The sequence below is a fragment of the Capricornis sumatraensis genome, chromosome 11, assembly GCF_032405125.1.
Source record: "Capricornis sumatraensis isolate serow.1 chromosome 11, serow.2, whole genome shotgun sequence".
NCBI lineage: Eukaryota > Metazoa > Chordata > Mammalia > Artiodactyla > Bovidae > Capricornis > Capricornis sumatraensis.
In genome coordinates this window covers 24,070,922-24,090,257 of record NC_091079.1, presented here as the reverse complement: position 1 = coordinate 24,090,257, position 19,336 = coordinate 24,070,922, and the positions used below count along the sequence as shown (strand labels likewise).

General features: G+C 49.2%; 1 protein-coding gene across 1 annotated transcript in view; it reads right to left on the bottom strand.

The window, feature by feature from the left end:
- LOC138088286 (ninein-like protein) overlaps positions 1 to 19,336 on the bottom strand; it is a 39,336-nt gene that overhangs the window by 8,672 nt on the left and 11,328 nt on the right. Inside the window, 5 exon segments of the mRNA XM_068983409.1 lie at positions 32 to 97; positions 577 to 755; positions 4,967 to 4,982; positions 5,379 to 5,459; positions 10,939 to 11,178. Of these exon segments, the coding sequence (XP_068839510.1) occupies positions 32 to 97; positions 577 to 755; positions 4,967 to 4,982; positions 5,379 to 5,459; positions 10,939 to 11,178 (582 nt within the window).

Sequence of the window (19,336 nt, the reverse complement as noted above, 5' to 3'; positions counted from 1 at the left end):
AGGGGGCATTCACCACAAAGCCAGGCTTTACCTTGGGCTTTAACAATTCATTCTGAGGCTCCTTCGTGCTGTCGGCTTCTTCATCAGACTTGAGACTCTGTGGAAAAAACAGAAAGAGAAAGACATCAGCCACGATTAACCCGCACGGGTGGATCTGCCCCGTGGATAGACTTTCTGACACGGAGGCCTGAAGGCTCCCGCAGCGGACAGCACAAGGAGTCTCACTGGGGGCCCTGGAGGCATCCATCACAAGCCCGCCAAGTCGTACAGGGTGAGCCTTGGTCCGAGTGCTGGATGGGGGTGACCGTGGCTATGGCACAGCTGCCCTTTCTACCCTCAGCCAATTAACCTTCCCCTCCACCTGCAGGGCCAGGGGAGGGTGGGGATGCTCCGAGGCCCCCGTTTCTGAAGCAGGATGCTTTGTGGCCAGAGCTGCCCTGCAGACAGTGAGACCCAGAGACACCTTAAAACCAAATGTAGGTCCCCAAATAGCCCCTCTTCCAGTGATGAGATGCTCTCTCCCATCCTCCTGTGTCATGTCATGTGAGCAGTGATGAGGGGGCGGGGGGGAGGTGCCAAGGCAGGCTCCACCAACCTCCACGCGGAGCGGCAAAGCTGGCTCCTCACACTGGGTCTGGCCGGCTGCTCCAGTAAACCTGGGGCTCCACCTGCAGTGCCACAGGGCTCAGGCTGGCTCCAACAGCTGTACTACTTAGAGCCGCTCACGTACTTTGGGGGCACAGCCCGGGAGGCAACTGGAAAGCAAATGGGAGGTGTGTGGGGCTCCTTAAAACAGACTCTGGGCCCACTTGTGCTTACAAAGATGCAGATTCGGAGGTGCGATGTGGCTCTTGGGGACAGACAGAGAAAATGCCAGAACACAGGGAGTGGCCAGTGTGGGGCTAGGGCCGAGACAGCTAGGCTGGGAGACAAGACTTCCATCCTAAACTCTCGGTGTTTCCAAGCAAAATATGCTTTTGTTATGTAATATAAAACTAATTCAAAAATCTAGCTTTTTACACAAAGAAATAACCTTCCAATAATCCAAGTGCTCTAGAGACCAGAAGGTCATTTCCCACCCACCTGACGCCACCTCAATGCAGGACCCCGCCTGGACAGGACACAGACGGCAAGGACCTCAGCACAGCCAGGAAGGCTCAGACTCCGCATGAGTCTAAAGTCGGGGGCAGAGGCAGGTGTGGACTTCAGCTAGGGATTCATGAGGCTCCCTTAAGCCCTGATACACCCCTGCACTTCCTTCTTCCCTCCTTACCTGCCCACATCTGCGGAGCAATGGGGACTCCGCAGGCGGAGGAAAAAATGACACTGCTTTGGCAGGAATCTGCGTGGCCAGAGAGACTGGGGAGTGGGGGTGCAGCCTGTGCTGTGACCAGGAGAGAACACAGGTTCAAAGGGAAGGAACCAGAAGGGGCCAGTGGGAGAGAAAGGCCTAGGGTCCCAGGAAGCAAGGCCAGGCCAGGAAAACGGACTGTTTCACACAGGTGGGTCATGCTCCCAGGGACCAAGTACCACCTCCCTTCTCTCCCTCTCCCCCGAAACTGGCCCGCAGCCCCTGACCGTAGGAGCATCAGGGGAGGAGGCTGGGTCCAGCCAGGCCTCCAGAGGAAACAGTGATGCCAGCGACCCACAGAGACTGAGGACAAGGCAGGAGTCTGGGGGCAGAAGATGCTGAGTCCCATGTGACAGAGGACATCGAGGGCAGGCTGACCATGTTCCTGGGCCCTGTGAGGTTATCATGGGCAGGGTCTGGCCCTGTAAACTCTCCCTATGTGGGAACTCCTGGGGCTGCTGGAGAGGAGGGGGCGTTCCCCCTGACAGGGAGGAACCTGAGGCTTGAGCACCCCATGCAGGGAGCAGGGGCCTGCATGCAGGCTCCGCACCTGCTCTGGTTTCCGTCTACACACAGGCTGTGGCTGGATGCTGAGTGGGGAGCAGAGGGTAGAGAAAGGCCGTGTCAGGTGGGAGTGGGCGGGGGGACACACTCGGGAAACCAGGTGCGCCTGACAGCACGCGGACCCCCGCCTGGGGCCCTGCACTCGCCGCTCACCGGAGGTCATGAGCCAGCACCACACCGGCGCCCTTGGCCTGACGGTTTCTGCCTCTCCCCTCCCGAGATCCCCCGGTCTGCTTCCAGAGACCCACCTGCCCTTGATGTGGTCCCCCCTTTCTTCATTGTTTCGGCTGCTCAGCACTTTCCTCAGAGCAACGAGACGCCCAGAAATCACACACATTAGGACCGGTTCATAAATGTTCTCCGAAAGTGTCACCTCCTCCCTCCACCAGGGGAAATGCGTCTCCAGGAATGTGACCACAAGGCAAATCAGGCCAGGAGGGGGCAGCGTCTCACCACCCACAGAGCACAGAGCTGGGGCCTCTCAGTGGGAAGCTCTGGGGGCCAGTCCCCACCCGCTGCCCAGACGGCTGGCAGACCACAAGGTCAGCCGCACCCTGTGCCTCCTGTGTGTGCATATTTATTCATAAGAGCAGAATGCCAAACTCTACAAGTTAAAAATACATTGGATTAGGATCTCCCTGGTGGTCCAGTGGTTAGGACTCTGCACTGCCAATGCTGGGGGCAAAGGTTCAATCCCCAGTCAGGGAACTGATATCTTACCATGCTGAGTGGCATGGCCAAGAGATTCAACAAGCAAAAAAATAAAAACCAAGAAAAATATTTTGATTATGTGTTCTGTGACGGCCTTCACTGAAAGAGCAGAACTACTGAGAAGCAGAATGTTCTTTCAAAACCCCAGGCATTTGGCCCCAGGATGCCATGCACATCCCTGGGGCATCAAAGCACACGTTTTCAATCATGTGGCATGAGTTGGTGGGAAGGACCAGCAGGCAGATTAGAAAGCCAGAGAGAGGGATTCTGTGCGCTGGCTGGGGAAGCAGGGATGACGCCCATGGGGGAGACCGGGAGGGTGGCCCTCCTGGGAAGCACACAGCCTGGAGGGCGGGGGCAGGGCTCGCTGGGCTCTCCCAACAGGGGCCGCCTGTGTGCACCAGCCCTGGCCGAGCCACCTCAGGCAGGCCTGCGACTGACCCACCAACTGACTGGGTAACTGAGGAAAGCTCTGAAAATTGAAAGAAGAGAAAAACAACACAAAACAAAACCAGGCTTGGTACAGAAAAGCACCAGTCACCAAGAGGACACAAGTTGTAGACGCACAGGAGTTCCAGCACAGAAAAGGGGGCGATGACGAGAGCATGACCCTTCTCAGGCACCTTCATGCCCGGGGTCACGCGATCACACCCCAAGTCAGGAAACGCGAGTGGCCTTCTTCCCACCTCATGGAAGAGAAACGTGAGACAAAGCAACCAACAACCTGACCCTTCAGGTCCCAGGGCAGCCGCTAACAAGCTGGCTCCTCCCCGAGTCAGACTCCACTCCCTTCAGGCTCCTCCCCTGCCAGACTCCACCCCATCAGGCTCCTCCCCCGCCAGACACCACCCCCTTATCAGACTCCTCCCCCGCCCCCGACCAGACTCCACCCCATCAGGCTCCTCCCCCGCCAGACACCACCCCCTTATCAGACTCCTCCCCCCGACCAGACTCTACCCCTTACCAGACTCCACCCCATCAGGCTCCTCTCCCCCAGGTCAGGGCTCCCACGTGGCTCCAGCAGGAGGCAGTGCTTCCCCAAGGGCCTAGCTCCAGACTAGAAAACCTCACCTGAGTAATGGGTACGATCAGCCACAGGATTCCGGGGGTTGGGGATGGGTTGGGTGGGCTGACTGGAATCTACATGAAAGGTACATAACCCCCAAACCTCCCAATGGCAACCACTGCCCCATGCACCTGCTCCCGATCCAGGGTGTGGGAGCAGACCAGGGGCCTGTGTGGGGCAGACGCCTCGAACCCCTGCCCCGTGGGGGAAGGAGGGGCTCGCTGGCCACTGCACTCTCCCTCCCAGCACTCCTCAGATGCAGCCCCAACTGGTCATCCGGCCAGAGCACGGCAGGTGCTGCCAGCCAAGGAGTTGGCCCATCTTCTAAGGAGCACGTCCGCCATCACCTTCCCACTGGACCCACAGTCCATACCTCCAAGCAGGCCTCCCTCCAGAATTCTCCCTCCACCTCCTAACCAGTTTCAAAGCCCCTCTTCAGTTCTTTTTAACTATTACCTTTGTTCCACTGGCCCCACTGGAAACCAGGATTCTAACAAGTCCCAGGAGCAGAGAGCACTATGGCCTGAGACAGAAGACCGGCGGAGGGCTGCCTCAGCGGGCGGCATCCTGCTTGCTCCACAAGCCTCCCAGCCTGGCCAGTACCTTACACCTGCCCTGCGCTTTTGATGATCAAATTCTTCCACTCCTCCACACACACTTTATCTTCTTCACACCCTTTGCTGTAAGGACAGCACTTGGTATTACTTGGTATTTGTGAGATTGTGACTTATAATAAATATGAATTTGGTCTTCCTCCCATCCCTTGCACAGCTTCTAAAACCCTCGGAATTTCCTAAGTGATGAGAGCAACCACACCCAAGTTTATGCTGATGAAGTGACTTTGAGAACCACACCTTGAGATGGGCTGGTTGCCAGGGAAACCAAGGATGTGATTAGAGGCTGGAACTTTCAGCCCTACCCCTGACCTCTAGGGAGGTCAGAGGCTGGATGATGAGTTCAATCACTGATGCCCCATCACTGGATCAGTCATGATTGTGTAATGAAGCCTCTATAAACCCCAAAAGGACGGGATTCAGAGTTTCTGAGCTGGTGAACACGGGGAGACCGGGGAAGAGTGAGGGCTGGAGAGGGTGCGGGGGCTCTGAGCCTCTTCCCACAAGCCCATGCATCGCTCAACCTGAGTTACATCCTTTTGTAGTAAACAGCTGATCCAGTAATGGGTTTCCCTGCATCCCATGAGCTGCTCTAGCAAATTAACTGAACCTAAGGAGGCCGTGGGCACCGCCAATCTTTAGCTAGTGGGTCAAAAGCACAAGGTGACAAGCTGGACTTGAGATTGCTGTCTGAAGGCAGTGTAGTCTTAGCCTGTGGGGTCTGCAGCTGTGTCCAGGGAGACGGTGTCAGAATGGAGTTGAACTGCAGGACACCTAGCTGGTGTTGCAAAATGGCCTGATGCAGGAGAAACTACAGAGATCTAGTGACCAGAGGTGCCAGGGTATGCAAAGGATTTTGTGCAGAGGAAAACACAAGACTTTTCCCTTACAGAACCACTTAACAAATAAGGAAGCCAAAGAAGAAAAAACCCAGGTGCTGGTCCCAGTCCATGCAGCTGGGGAACAAAGACCTGCAGAGTTGTTCAGGTACAACATCATACTCCAGAAGTCACAGAATCACAGAAAGAAACGTAAAGAAGACCAGAAAGGCCTCTTACCCGACTCCAAAGACCCAGTCTTCATCTGAGGAGGCAAGACCAGCCTGTGATGACAACACAGCCACAAAACCATCCTTAAATTCCTCAAAGTTAACCTGTGAATTTGAGAAAAGCGGTCAACACTGCTTTCTACAGGCTGCATACATAACACACTGACCTTTGAGGTTTTCTTAGATGGAAGATCTTATATTGCCTTCAGCACTGAGGACATTTATTTTTTCGAATATTTCAGTTCAGTTCAGTTGCTCAGTCGTGTCTGACTCTTTGCGACCCCATGAATCGCAGCACGCCAGGCCTCCCTGTCCATCACCAACTCCCGGAGTTCACTCAGACTCACATCCATCAAGTCAGTGATGCCATCCAGCCATCTCATCCTCTGTCGCCCCCTTCTCCTCCTGCCCCCAATTCCCTCCCAGCATCAGAGTCTTCTCCAATGAGTCAACTCTTCGCATGAGGTGGCCAAAGTACTGGAGTTTCAGCTTTAGCATCATTCCTTCCAAAGAACACCCAGGACTGATCTCCTTTAGAATGGACTGGTCGGATCTCCTTGCAAGTATTTACTTAAGGTTTTAAGAAACTGAAGATATAGTAAGGCAATTAAGAGTGAATCATAAGCCCTTCACCAAAAAACACTATTGACAGCTCCATAAAAGGAAATTAGATAACATAGTGAGAAAAAATGTGCAGGAAAGAGGTGTCTGATGACCACATACATTAACACATAAAGAAATATCCATGCCTTCACTACCCACCAAGAAAGAGAACATGCCAGCACCGAGGCTAGTCCTCCCACAAGGTTCCTTTCCTGATTAAATCCCCCGCCCCTACACTGGGAGGGAAAAAAGCTCTGAACAGTCACACATCTGTGCTAAGAGTTTCTCTGGAGTATACGCACCTAAGAATGGGATTGCTGGGTCACAGAATATACATTTATATCCTCTCAGTAAATTCAATCTTTTGTCATTATACAATGCTGACCCTCTTCAGTTCAGTAATGCTTTTTACCCTAGAAACTAGCTTTTTTATGGAGCTTAAAAGTTTCATATTAACCAGTTTTACCCTCTTCAGGGACAACACAGAGCCTGCCTGATACTTTTGTGCCTTTGTTATTTATTTTAACTCCTTACAAAATATTTTTGTTTTATATAGTCAATGTGCATTTAGAATTATTCAAATATTTGCCACTTTGCTTTTCATTTCTTCCTTCATTTCTGACCTTCTGCCTGGGATAGTTTTCCATCTGTTTGAAATAGATCTTTGAGACTTACGTGTTTTCTTAAGTATGCTGGTGCTAAGCTCTTTTAGTGTGATTGTCTGAAATGCTTTAACTTCACTTTCATTCTTTTTTCAACAAAAACATAATTTATTAAAATAATATTGGAGATGATCTAAAGAAAATGGGTAAATAAACTGTGATTCAGTCAGACAATGAAAGATGACAGGCAGGGAAAAAAAAACACTGACAGAGACGACATACTGACCCTGCCCTGCACTATCTGAATACAGACTGCAGACGCAACACTGAGCGAAAGGACCAGAGGACGCACTGAGCATGCGTTGTATATATCCACCTGTGTGAAGGTCAGAAATAGGCGAACAAATTGATGCTGTTCTCATCAAGACAGTGGTAACTGCTGGGGCCAGACGGACCACGGGGGCACCTGAGGAGGGATGCAGGATGCTGGGGGCCCAGGTATGCTCGGAATGGATGTTCACTGAGCTGCACACTTCCCAACTCTCTTCTCTACCTGTGCTTCACCTGAAGTCACAAAGAACGAAATCAACGCAAGAGATACTTGGAGGTCAAAATGTCACCAGTATGTGCTAGAAAAGCAGGCCTGGGGCTGTAGGTCCAAGCATGCTTCCCACACCTGGCACAGAACTTGAATGAGCACATTTCTATTGCTGCCTCTGAGCACTAAACGCAGCTGTTTGCTGTGGAATGTCTAGGCCTGGGTTATACACGTATCAGACTTGACGGTGGACTACTTATATGTGTGTTTATTTTCTGGCTCCCCAGCTAGCACATGGTCTCACGGCTGACACATTGTAAATACTCAACAAATGTCTATCAGATGTGTTGGTCTCTATATCCTTTCAAAAATGAGCAGAATTCACCTTCTCAAGGAGACATTCTTTCACCTTTCTTCTTTTTTAAAAAAAAGTTCTATTGGTTTATTTTTGGCTGTGCTGGGTCTTTGTTGCTGCAGGCAGGCTTTCTCCATGTGTGGCGAGTGGGGCTACTCTTCCTTGTGGTGTATGGACTTACCATTCTAGTAGCCCTCACTGGAAGGTGGGCATGAATTTGCTGCTAATATGACAGCGTCTGAAGCCTCCTCTCTCTTCTTTAGGACAATGCATCAGTTTCATCAGGTGCATCTATTGATTCATTGTTGCTCAGTCACAACTCATGTCCAACTCTTTGCGACCCCATGGGCTGCAACACATCAGGCTTCCCTTGTCCCTCACCACCTCCCAGAGTTTGCCCAAGTTCATGTCATGTCAGTGATGCCATCCAACCATCTCATTCTCTGTTGTCCCCTTCTCCTCCCTACCCTTAATCTTTCCCAGCATCAGAGTCTTTTCCAATGAGTTGGCTCTTCCCATCAGTGGCCAGAGTATTAGAGCTTCAGCTTCAGCATCAGGCCTTCCAATGAATATTCCAGGTTGATTTCCTTTAGGATTGACTGGTTTGATCTCCTTTTGATTCAAAAATCTCCAGCACCACAATTCAAAAGCATCAATTCTTTGGCACTCAGCCTTCTTTATGATTCAACTCTCACATCCATACATGACTGCTGGAAAAACCACTGCTTTGGCTATATGGACCTTAACGAATCTCATATTGAAAGGGCTGTGTCCAGACTTTTGCCATGTGGATCAATACTAGGAAGAATATTCTTGCATAGCTTTCATCTCACAGAGATATTGTACTGCTTTCATTTTACACTCCTAGCTTCGAGATGTTGCCCAGCACATAAGAAGTGCTCAAAAATACTTGTTGAGGGACTTCCCTGGTAGTCCAGTGTTAAGACTCCAAGCTCCCAATGCAGGGGACCCAGCTCCCAGCTCCACTGCTGGTCAGGGAACCAGATCTCACATGCCACAGCTAAGAGTTTGAATGCCCCAACTAAAGATTCCACATGTTGCAGGGAAGACTGGTGCAGCTAAATAAATAAATTAATATTAAAAAAAAAAAAACACCTTGTTGACTACATGGGAGCGGAATGAAATGGCCATTTTGTTTGATCCAATCTCAGATTTCTCTTGTGTCTTTGATAATACTTATCAGCTTTCTTCTGAGCCATCAAACAGGAGGGGATTTGGGAATTCTCTGGTGGTTCAGTGGTTAGGACTCTGCCCTCTCACAGCCGAGAGCCCCAGTTCAATCCCTGGTTGGGGAACTAAGATCCCACAAGCTGTGTAGCATTATCAAAAAAAAAAAAAAAAACAGGAGGGAATCTGATGGCTGAGTGTGCTGCTGTTTTATCTGATACCATCTGACTGTGTTTCTGTGTCCTCTCCCATCACAGCTCACAAAAGGAGGAAGGGCCAGGATAAAAAACATCAAGGAAACCAGATAACCTGTTTACGCTGTTTTAACCAGTGTTGATTTTCACAAATGTGCCTTTTGCTCACTTAGCCCTCGAATACAATTCCAGGTGATATCAAGAGAGGCTAGGCCATGAGAGATCAAAATCACATCCGTTTTTTGTTTTTTTTTCTGGCCACCCCGCAAATGGCACGTGGCGTCTCAGTTCACCAGCCAGGGGTGGAACAAGCTCCCCCTGCAGTGGAAGCGCGGAGTCTTAACCACTGGACCACGAGGGACGTTCCCACACCCGAGTCTTAAGTCCATATAAAGCAGTAGAGAGGAAACTGACCGAGCAGGGTGAGGTGGGTGTGTGAGGCAGAGTCCTACTCACTGCAGCAGCAGCTCTGCTGACAGCACCGGCCACACGGGCTCTGAGAAAAGTAACAGGAGTCAGATTCACCTAAAAGCTCCGCCTGGGCCAGCAGGGAGGCGTTTCAGGTTGTTCTTCATTTGTTTCTGCCCAAGAACCAACTCAGGAAATCTTTCCAGGCTATACAATTTTTCTTCTCATTCAAAATGAGACCAGTTTCATTGAGTTCTGTGGGGGGAAAAATACTCTTCCTTCAAAGGTAAGATGACCAACACGATTACAAGCACTGCTTTTTTGTTTCTGTTTTGTTTTTGTTCTTTTTTTTTGCAATCTGTGGGATCTCAATTTCCAAACCAGGAATTGAACCCGGGCCCCTGGCAGTGAAAGCCCAGATTCCTAATTATTGGACCACTAGGAAATTCCCAGGCACTGTTTCTAAAATGAACATGTGTACCTCCTTGGTGGTCTAGTGGTTAAGAATCCGCCTGCCAACGGAATGGACATGGGGTTCGATCCCTGGTCTGAGTAGAGTCCTCATGCTGCAGAGCAACTAAGCCCAAGCACCACAACTACTGAGCCTGCACTCTCGAGCCAGGGCTCTGTAACAGGAGAAGCCACTGTGATGAGGAACGAAGAACAGCCCCCACTCGCTGCAACTGGAGAAAAGCCTACATGCAGCAACGACTCAGGGCAGCCAAAAAAAACCAGTTCATTTATTACAAGTATAAAATGAACATGCTACATCTGGACACATTTAAGAAACAGGAACACTAAGAAGCTTCTCAGTGTTCCCGTCAGGAAAGCAAGGCGTGGTCCAGGCTTCTCAGTTCAGATCAGTTCAGTCGCTCAGTCATGTCTGACTCTTTGCGACCCCATGAATCACAGCACGCCAGGCCTCCCTGTCCATCACGAACTCCCGGAGTTCACTCAGACTCACGTCCATCGAGTCAGTGATGCCATCCAGCCATCTCATCCTCTGTCGTCCCCTTCTCCTCCTGCCCCCAATCCCTCCCAGCATCAGTCTTTTCCAATCAGTCAACTCTTCACATGAGGTGGCCAAAGTACTGGAGTTTCAGCTTTAGCATCATTCCTTCCAAAGAAACCCCAGGGCTGATCTCCTTGCAGACCTTTCTAGGGGACCTTGAACTTCCTAGAGAAAAGAACTCCACGCACTTTCTTCCTATCTGGGACAGATACATTCAGAGGGCACCTCTGAAGGCAGGGAGCCTTCACTCTTGCAACAGCAACGCAAGATGTTTTGTACAGCTGCTGGACAAATTTCACGCTGGGCAATTTTATGAGACAATCTGCCTTCGAGGTACTTTGAAGCTGCCTCTGAATGACCCAGCACGTGAGCTGCACACAGATCACTGTGTTTTGTGAACCATCCATACCAACCTTCCACTCCCCAGACAAATCAGCCGTTAAACATCTTTCTGGAAAAACGGAACAAAAACAAATCTCTGGAAGTTACTACACTTAAAAAAGGGCAATTTTAAGAAACCTCTTTCTACAACACAAGAGTTTCATAAAAGGAAAAATAGCATCCCATTTCCTCCTAGCTTTCCTTTGATGAGCATCTCTAGTCAACTGGTGTTTCTCAGACACCCACAGCTGTCACCACAGGCTCTCCATGCTTTTCTCTGCGAGAATGAAGTCCAGTACCCACCCTGGTGAACTGGTTGTTTCCGAGAAGTGTGTGCAGAAGGACAGGCAGCCGTTTTTCCGGATGGAGCTTCAGGCAGAGCTGGGTGAGCTCCTCCCGGCCCAGGAAGCCTGATCCCGTGGTGTCACAGCTGCTGTAGACGTCCCTAAGTTGCGAAACGTAGTGGTTCTCTTCCTCTTTGTCCACCCCATCGCAGGCCGCGTGCAGGACAGGAAGACGCCATGCTATCGGACTGACCCTCACCTCCCTCCACCATCCCGGGGCACCAGGCAGTGTGGTCCAGGGCAGGGTAGGAGCTGGGGTGTGGGCACCAGGGTCCACTCAGGGTGCGTGAGGCTGGAGGAGGTCAGTGAGGCTAGAAACGTGTTTGCAGGGAATCCGTCCTCTACTGGCTTGAAAAACCAGAATTACTTTGTTCTGTTTAAAAAAAAAAAAAAGTACCTAATACAGAATAATCAGAAAGAAAGCAGGTAAGTATAAAGACCAAAATCGTCCAAAATTTCATCACCTAAAAAAACATCATTATTACTATTTTGGCAAATATTCACCCTATGTTTTTCTTTATGCACTTACACACAGGACCTGCTGGGCGCCTGGCACTCCTGCCCTAGGATTCCAGTCGGGCAGAACTCTGGTGTGGGGCTGGGGATCAGAGGGCACCAAAGGCCCTCTCAAGAGCAGTGACGAGCCAGACCCATCCTGAGGGGGCTTGCTGGACCATGGCCCCCTCCCAATTCCACTCAAGGGCTGATTCAGGGGCGAGGGCCCCAACCCTTGGCCCACTGTCACCCCAGTCATGCCAGCTTTGCACATCACAGTTGAGTCCTGGCCATTCAGAAACTTCTTTTCCTCTCCTTTCCCTCATCCCTAGGAAACTGAGACCCGGACCCAACAGAGCAGGTGCTTTGTCTTCGGCCATCCAGGCATATGCCATCGGTGTGATTCAGACCAGCATTCTACAGGTCTTGCATAAAAGACCTTTCAGGCGCCCTTTGCTAGGACACTTATAACCTCCATCCAAGATAAGGGCCAGACCGGCTGGCGTCCCAGCCCTGCTCCCCAGCCGCCAGGGAGGGGACCCGTGAAGGGGGACACCCCCTCATCCCTCCATGCCCCCGCAGTGTGCTGCGGCCCTCAAGGGACCAAGCATGGGTGATCGACTGTCCTCGCTGTGGGCCAGAAGGGTCAGCTGGGTCCCTGGTGATTGCCTCCCCGCTTCCTCACTTTGCGGGCTGCCGCTGCCCCGGCTCCTTATGCTGGCTTTAGGCTTCCCAGGTGACACTAGTGGTAAAGAACCTGCCTGCCAATGCAGGAGATATAATTATGAGATGTGTGTTGGATCCCTGGGTTGGGAAGATCTGCTGGAGAAGGAAATGGCTACCCACTCCAGCATTCCTGCCTGGAGAATCCTCATGGACAGAGGAGCCTGGCATGCTACATACAGTCCAAGGGGTCGCAAAGAGTCAGACACAACTGAAGTGACTTAAGCACAGCACAATACTGCTTTCAAAATGCTGGGGAAAATATTGGCAGAAAGGAGTCACTGCTTCTGGTCACAGGAGCCCTCCTTCCGCCCCAGGATGGGGGTCTTTTTTCAGCCAAGATTCAACATGGCAAACCTCAGCACTGAGATGGGCCAGGAAGGTTTGGAAAAACTGAGAGGGTGCCTCCACCCGGTATATATGCCAGGGCTCAGGTCTGTACCACAACCACGCTGATGTCCCTGGCCTCCCCAGTACTCGAGAGTCCTAGAAAAGGGCTGGACAAGTCACTGGACATTGTAAACAGCTCGGAACTATGACATCTTTTCTACTGTGCTCATCACACCACGAATGACAGCAGAATCACCATCCTGCACATGGGTCCCCAGGTTCCCAGCTGCTCAAATCCTATTTCCAGAAATGTTTCCTCTCCCTCCCTCCTGACGGGGAAAAGCAATCAACCCAAATACAGAACAAGAAGGTGAGAAGAAGAAGGGCTTTACCCTGTCCCTCCCAGCAGGGAGCCAGGAGTATATTACTCCGACTCTGTTCAGACTCCCCAGCCTGTGTATGGGGGCAAAGAACGCTGTCCCCTAGAATCCCCACGCAGGACCCTGGAAGGGAGATAGAAGGGACCCTCGGGGGGGTCCAGTGTCCTGCACTGCCCACGCCTGGCACCCAGGCCTACTCACCCGTGAAGTGCAGGCCTCACAGCCAAGTGGTCCTTATAAATAATAGAACGTCCAAGGCCCTCTTCGGTTTCTCTCTTCACCCAAGCTAAATTATTTAATCCTTTCTGGATTCTACAAATACATAAGGGTCCACACATGGAAACCACCAGAAAGCCCAGCCATATTCAACATTCCAGATAGAGGAGCCCTTGGCTTATCCCAGTTTGATTATTTTGAAGTTGGGAGCTGTAGATTCTCAGCAATTTGAATGCTATAAAACTTTATTTAAAATTGGAGCATACACTTTGCTACCAGGTGAGGCAAAAACCCTGTTTTCATCCTGGGGAGAAAAACCTGCCCTCAAACAAACTGAATACCAGTTAAGAAACAATGGTTGACCAGCACTCTGCAGGACCACGCAGCCCTCTGGAGGCCACGAGGGAAGGTGTAGGTTTCCATTTAACTGGAGCATAGTGATGAAGGAATTTGATCCGTGGCTCTGGAACCCTGCTGGGTATCAAGACAGGGCGGACTACGGCCTCTCACAAGCAGCTGGGTGTGCTGTGTGGAACCAGAGCATTGCAACCGAGAACAACTCCAAACAAGGTCCTCCAAAAAACCTTGTAAAAGCGTGCTGACCCAGAACAAGCCACACCAAGGTCGCATTCTAGATGGCATGTTCTGTATCTGGAGAGATATTACAACTCTGATTAAATATTGAAGCCCAGCCTTGGGTTCCAGAAGAGCAGGTCTGGGCACCATGTCAAATAGCCTTGGGATTGGTAATCAAACTTCACACTTCAGCACTTCTGAGCTTTAACGATTAATCTCTGCATTAGCTGTTTTCATGGCTTTTTCTTATTTTTCAAAACTTATACTATTCACTTACTTTGCCAAGGTCAGCCCTATCTCAGTGATAAAGCTTGAGAGGCCATCACTTTCATCAAAGGGATTTTCCAATCCCAACAATATAAAAATAAGCTGATCCATCATTTAATTGGCAATTAATAATATAGTCTTTGCTCTTCCTACAAAGTAGGTATTTAGACTGGGCAAAAACTACACACTTCCTAAAGTTTTTTTTCTTTTTTTTTTTTATTTATTTGGCTGCACCAGGTATTAGTTGTGGCACGTGGGAATTTTTAGTTGCAGCATTTGGGATCTGGTTCCCTGACCAGGGATCGAACTCAGGCACCTTGGAACTGGGAGCAGAGAGTCCTGGCCACTGGACCATCAGGGAAGTCTCCCTAAAGATTTTTATAATCACATGTACTTATATTCGTGCTGTAGACCCAGTGGTTACAAAACATCTATATAATCAGTTGGTTGTATACATGAGGTTATCCACATAAGGTTCTACATATAAAAATGAGTTTCTCTATGTGAATCACTACATGTATGCAAAAACAGAAAACCTTACTCGCAGTATCAATAACAGCTTCTACCTTAAATTCAACTAGATAATTCTACCATAAAGAAAGCAAGTTTCTCTTCTTTACTAAAAGTAGCCAGTAACAGTGTGGAAGAAATGACAGAACTGGAATACTACAATTTTGAAGCCCTAGTGTCATAGCTGATAGGGTACAGATCATCAGTGTATGAGTAAAAACAGCTGGGGCGGGGGGGACTTCCCTGGTGGTCCAGGGGTTAAGACTCCTAATGCAGGGGGCATATTTCACATTGCAAGGCCAAAAAATTTTTTTAATGAGAAACAGTGGGAACAGTGACGTCATGCAAAGTGGCACGGGAGGAAACTCCACCAGAGCAAAACTGAGCCATAAAGAGGGACTGGAAGGAACTATTTGACACTCTAGAACCAGATCAGACACAGCAAGGTGGTGAAAACAGGCTGCTGATCTTTGTTAAGAGAGCGGTGAGCAGGAGCCAGTCACTATCCTCGACGCTGTGGGGACCGGAGCTGTGAGGACAGCGGCCCAAAGTCCTTTGGCTGGAGCCAGAGCGGGCAATCTGGACCATGTCACCCAAGCCCTGGGATTGTGTGTTTTGTTGGTGACCGAGGACCTGGAGCAGATTCTGGCCTTGGGGTCAGCTTCCTTGGGCTCCAGTAGCTTCCCTCAGAGTATCTCTGTTATTGCTGTTTAGTCACTCAGTCATGTCTGACTCTTTGTGACCCCATGGACTGTAGTCTGCCAGGCTCTTCTGCGCGTGGGACTTTACTGGCAAGAATACTAGAGTGGGTTCCGTTTCCCTCTCCAGGGGATCTTCCTGACCCAGGGAGCCTGCGTCTCCTGCGCTGGCAGGCGGGCTCTTTATCACTGGGTCACAATGGAAGCCCTCGGAGCATCCAGGAGACGGCTAAGACAAACAAGAAGGCTCTGCGGGGCAGGCCTTTGTCAGGTCACTGACTGGCTGCAGACAGCGCAGAATGGGAACGGCAGTCACCACCCACAAGGAATACACTTTGCAAAAATAGCTTAGAAAAGTCACAAAGACAACTGTAGTCCTCAACTAATAAAAATATTCACGTCTGAGGTGTGGGAGAATCAGAATGTCCAGATTTCAACAAAAACTTAGAGAGCATACAAAGACACACACATACCGGAGTCTTTTTTACAGTAGAATTTCTTTTTTATTTCAGGCAGTGTGGTCCACTTAATTTAATCTATTGTTGTCTGCACTTCACGGCTTGTGAGATCTTAGGTCCCTGACCAGGGCTAGAACCTGATCCCACTGCAACGGGAGCACAGAGTCCTAACTGCTAGACTGCCAGGGAATTCCCTCTACCAGAATTTCTCAATTCAACTCTCTGCACTTCTACCCAAATATAAAACAGCAGTTGCATGGAATAAGCCGTGATACATTTTCCTTCTGAAGGAATCACAGTGAGTGCAATGGAAGGGCATTTGCTAAAACAGACTTCTGATTCTAAAGACCCCCAAAATAACTTTTACACAGTTTAATCATTGCTGCCCAATCTCCTTCAACATGGTGACTTTTTTCAAGGTTTAAAAAAAAAATTATTTCTTTTAATTGGAGAATTTACAATATTGTCATGGTTTTGCCATACATAGACATCAATCAGCCATGGGTGCACATGTGTCCTCCATCCTGAACCCCAATCCCAGCTCCCTCCCCACCCCACCCCTCTAGCTTGTCCCAGAGCACTGGCTCTGAGTGCCCTGCTTCACGCAGCAAACTTGATCTGGTCATCTGTTTTACATATGGTAATGCACATGTTTCAATGCTATTCTCTCAAGTCATCCCACCCTCACCTTTTCCCACATAGTTCAAAAGTCTGTTGTTTAATCTGTGTCTCTTTGGCTGCCTTACCCAGGACTCTTGCCTGGAAAATCCCATGGATGGAGGGGCCTGGAAGGCTGCAGTCCATGGGGGTCGCTAAGTCGGACATCGCTGAGCAACTTCACTTTCACTTTTCACTTTCATGCACTGGAGAAGGAAATGGCAACCCACTCCAATGTTCTTGCCTGGAGGATCCCAGGGACGGTGGAGCCTGGTGGGCTGCCGTCTGTGGGGTCACACAGAGCCAGACATGACTGAAGTGACTTAGCAATAGCAATAGCAATACTGTATTGCTGTTTCTCTGACTTACTTCACTCTGTATAATGGGCTCCAGTTTCATCTGCCTCATTAGAACGGACTCTAATGTGCTCCTTTTTATAGCTAAGTAATATTCCATTGTGTCTATGTACCACAACTTCCTTGTCCATTCATCTGCTGATGGACATGTAGGTTGCTTCCACGTTCGAGCTATTGTAAACAGTGCTGCGATGAACACTGGGGCACGTGTGTCTCTTTCAGTTCTGGTTTCCTCAGTGTGTATCCCCAGCAGTGGCATTGCTGGGTCATATGGCAGTTCATTACAATGAATTTTTAAAGAAATCTGTCATCTAGCTGCATTTGTTATAGCAGATGGACATTAAACCAATGTAGTACGCAACAGCTCATGATCTCAGTGAGTATAAACCTGAATTTTCAACCCCGAGCAGGTCTGGCAGGCACGGTCCACCCTTGCTGTCCTCCTCACGTGGACTCTTATTGGCTGTTTTACGAGTGATTTCTGTAACCTTGTTATTCAATCGAGATTTCCCAAGGATAACCTACTTTGCCTGTGACCTTCAATCTGAGAATAATGTTACAGAATATCAGAGTCAGAAAACGGTGGTCCCAAAGGGTGCCATTCAATCACCCCATTTCACACATGAGGACCTGACAGTGTACACTTAAGCACAGAGGTAGATTTCCTCAGTCGGCTGAAGAACGTGGATGGAGGAGACAAGCGCGAAGGCAGGCTGGGAAGAGAACCTCTCCTGCCGCTCCAAGTGTGTGGTGCTTCCTTAGCCTCGAGGTGAAGCCCTCTATCAGGGAAATCCCTGCCGAGGCTTTTAACTGTATACACTGTATACAGCTCAGTGACCAAGGAGCAGCCCCATGGACTCCCCACGATCTTCTTCTCCTGTCTTAGATTTTGATGGCTTTCAAGATGTACCAATGAGGTCAACCCAGGCAGCTGGAGCTGTTCATGCTGACCATTCACAGCTCCATCCTCTGTCTCAATGGCATCAAGTTAGTAGGTTAAAATCTGCTCTGGGAGGACAATTTACACCAAAGCCATTGGAAAATGCTTCAAACTAGGACTCTGGGGGACAGTGGGAAAGCTTTGTAACTATATCACATCACTGGCTAAAATGTAAAGACTGATCATATCAAGTTTTGATAGAGATGTGGAGCAACTGGAATGCTCAGAACTTGTTAGTAGGGGTATAACTGGCACAACAGCTCTAAAAATCTGCTCAGTTTTATCTTCCAAAGCTAAACATATACCCACCCTGCTGCTGCTGCTGCTAAGTCACTTCAGTCGTGTCTGACTCTGTGCGACCCCATAGACTGCAGCACAATAGGTTCCTCTGTCCCTGGGACTCTCCAGGCAAGAATACTGGAGCGGGTTGCCATTTCCTTCACCAATGCACGAAAGTGAAAAGTGAAAGTGAAGTCGCTCAGTCTTAGCGACCCCATGGGCTGGAGCCTACCAGGCTCCTCCGTCCATGGGATTTTCCAGGCAAGAGTACTGGAGTTGGGTGCTATTGCCTTCTCCGCATACCCACCCTACAACATGCCAATTCAACACCGAGGTTCCAACTCCATAGAAACCATAGATTTGTGCACCAAAAGACATGCTTTCTTAAGCAACATTATTCATTGTACCTTAAACTAGAAGCAGTCCAAATATCCATCAATAGTAAAAACGTAAGTGGAGACGTCCCTGGTGGTCCAGTGGTTAGGACTCTGCGCTTCCACTGCAGGGGCTGTGGGTTCAATCCCTGGTTGAGGAACTAGGGTTCTGCAAGCCATGTGGCCAAAAACAAACAAAAGTAAAAATAAGTAATTTGAGGCATATTCTGGGAAACTGTAAAGCCATGGAAAGGAATGAGCTACATAACAGCCCCAATCTTATAAACACGACGGAAGAAGCAGATATTTCAAGATTCCACTTGCATTAAGCTCAAAAGAAGAACAAATTAACCTGCAGTGTTACAAATTAAGATAGCGAGACTTCCTTGGTAGTCCAGTAGTTAAGAATCCGCCTGACAATGCAGGGGACATGGGTTCGGTTCCTCATCCAGGAAGATTCCACATGTCATGGGGCAACTAAGCCCCTGCATCACAACTACTGAGCCAACGTGCTCTAGAGCCCATAATCCGCAACAAGAAAAGGCACCACAGCGAGAAGCCTGAGCACTGAAACTAGAGAGCACAGCCCCCACTCACCACAACTACAACTAGAGAAAGCCCACCAGCAGCAATGAAAACTCGGCGCTGACTGAAAAAGCAAACGAAAAAGAAAACGCTATCCAAAAAATTGATTAGCCATATTTTTTTTTAAAAAAAAGAATACCCATCACATTCTTTTCAGCAAATTCCAAAAGATTCAGAAATTTTAACCAAAAAAAAAAAAAGAAGTAATCTATGAAACACCTAGAATGAAATACAACTTCTTCGTCATCCTTAAAAGAGTGGGAAGTGTGGGGAGTTTGATTAAAAGTCAAAATTTCTATGAACGAAAGAATACAGTCAGAAGATAAATACCAAACGACAACAACAACAACAAAAACCAACAACAAAGTATTATACATTGGGTGACTTAAAACAACAGAAATGTATTTTCTCACAGTCCTGGAGGCTAGAAGTCCAGGCTCAAGGTGCTGGCAGAGCTGGTTTCTTCTGGGATGTCTGTCCTTCCTGCTGTGTCCTCATGTGGGTGTCCCTCTG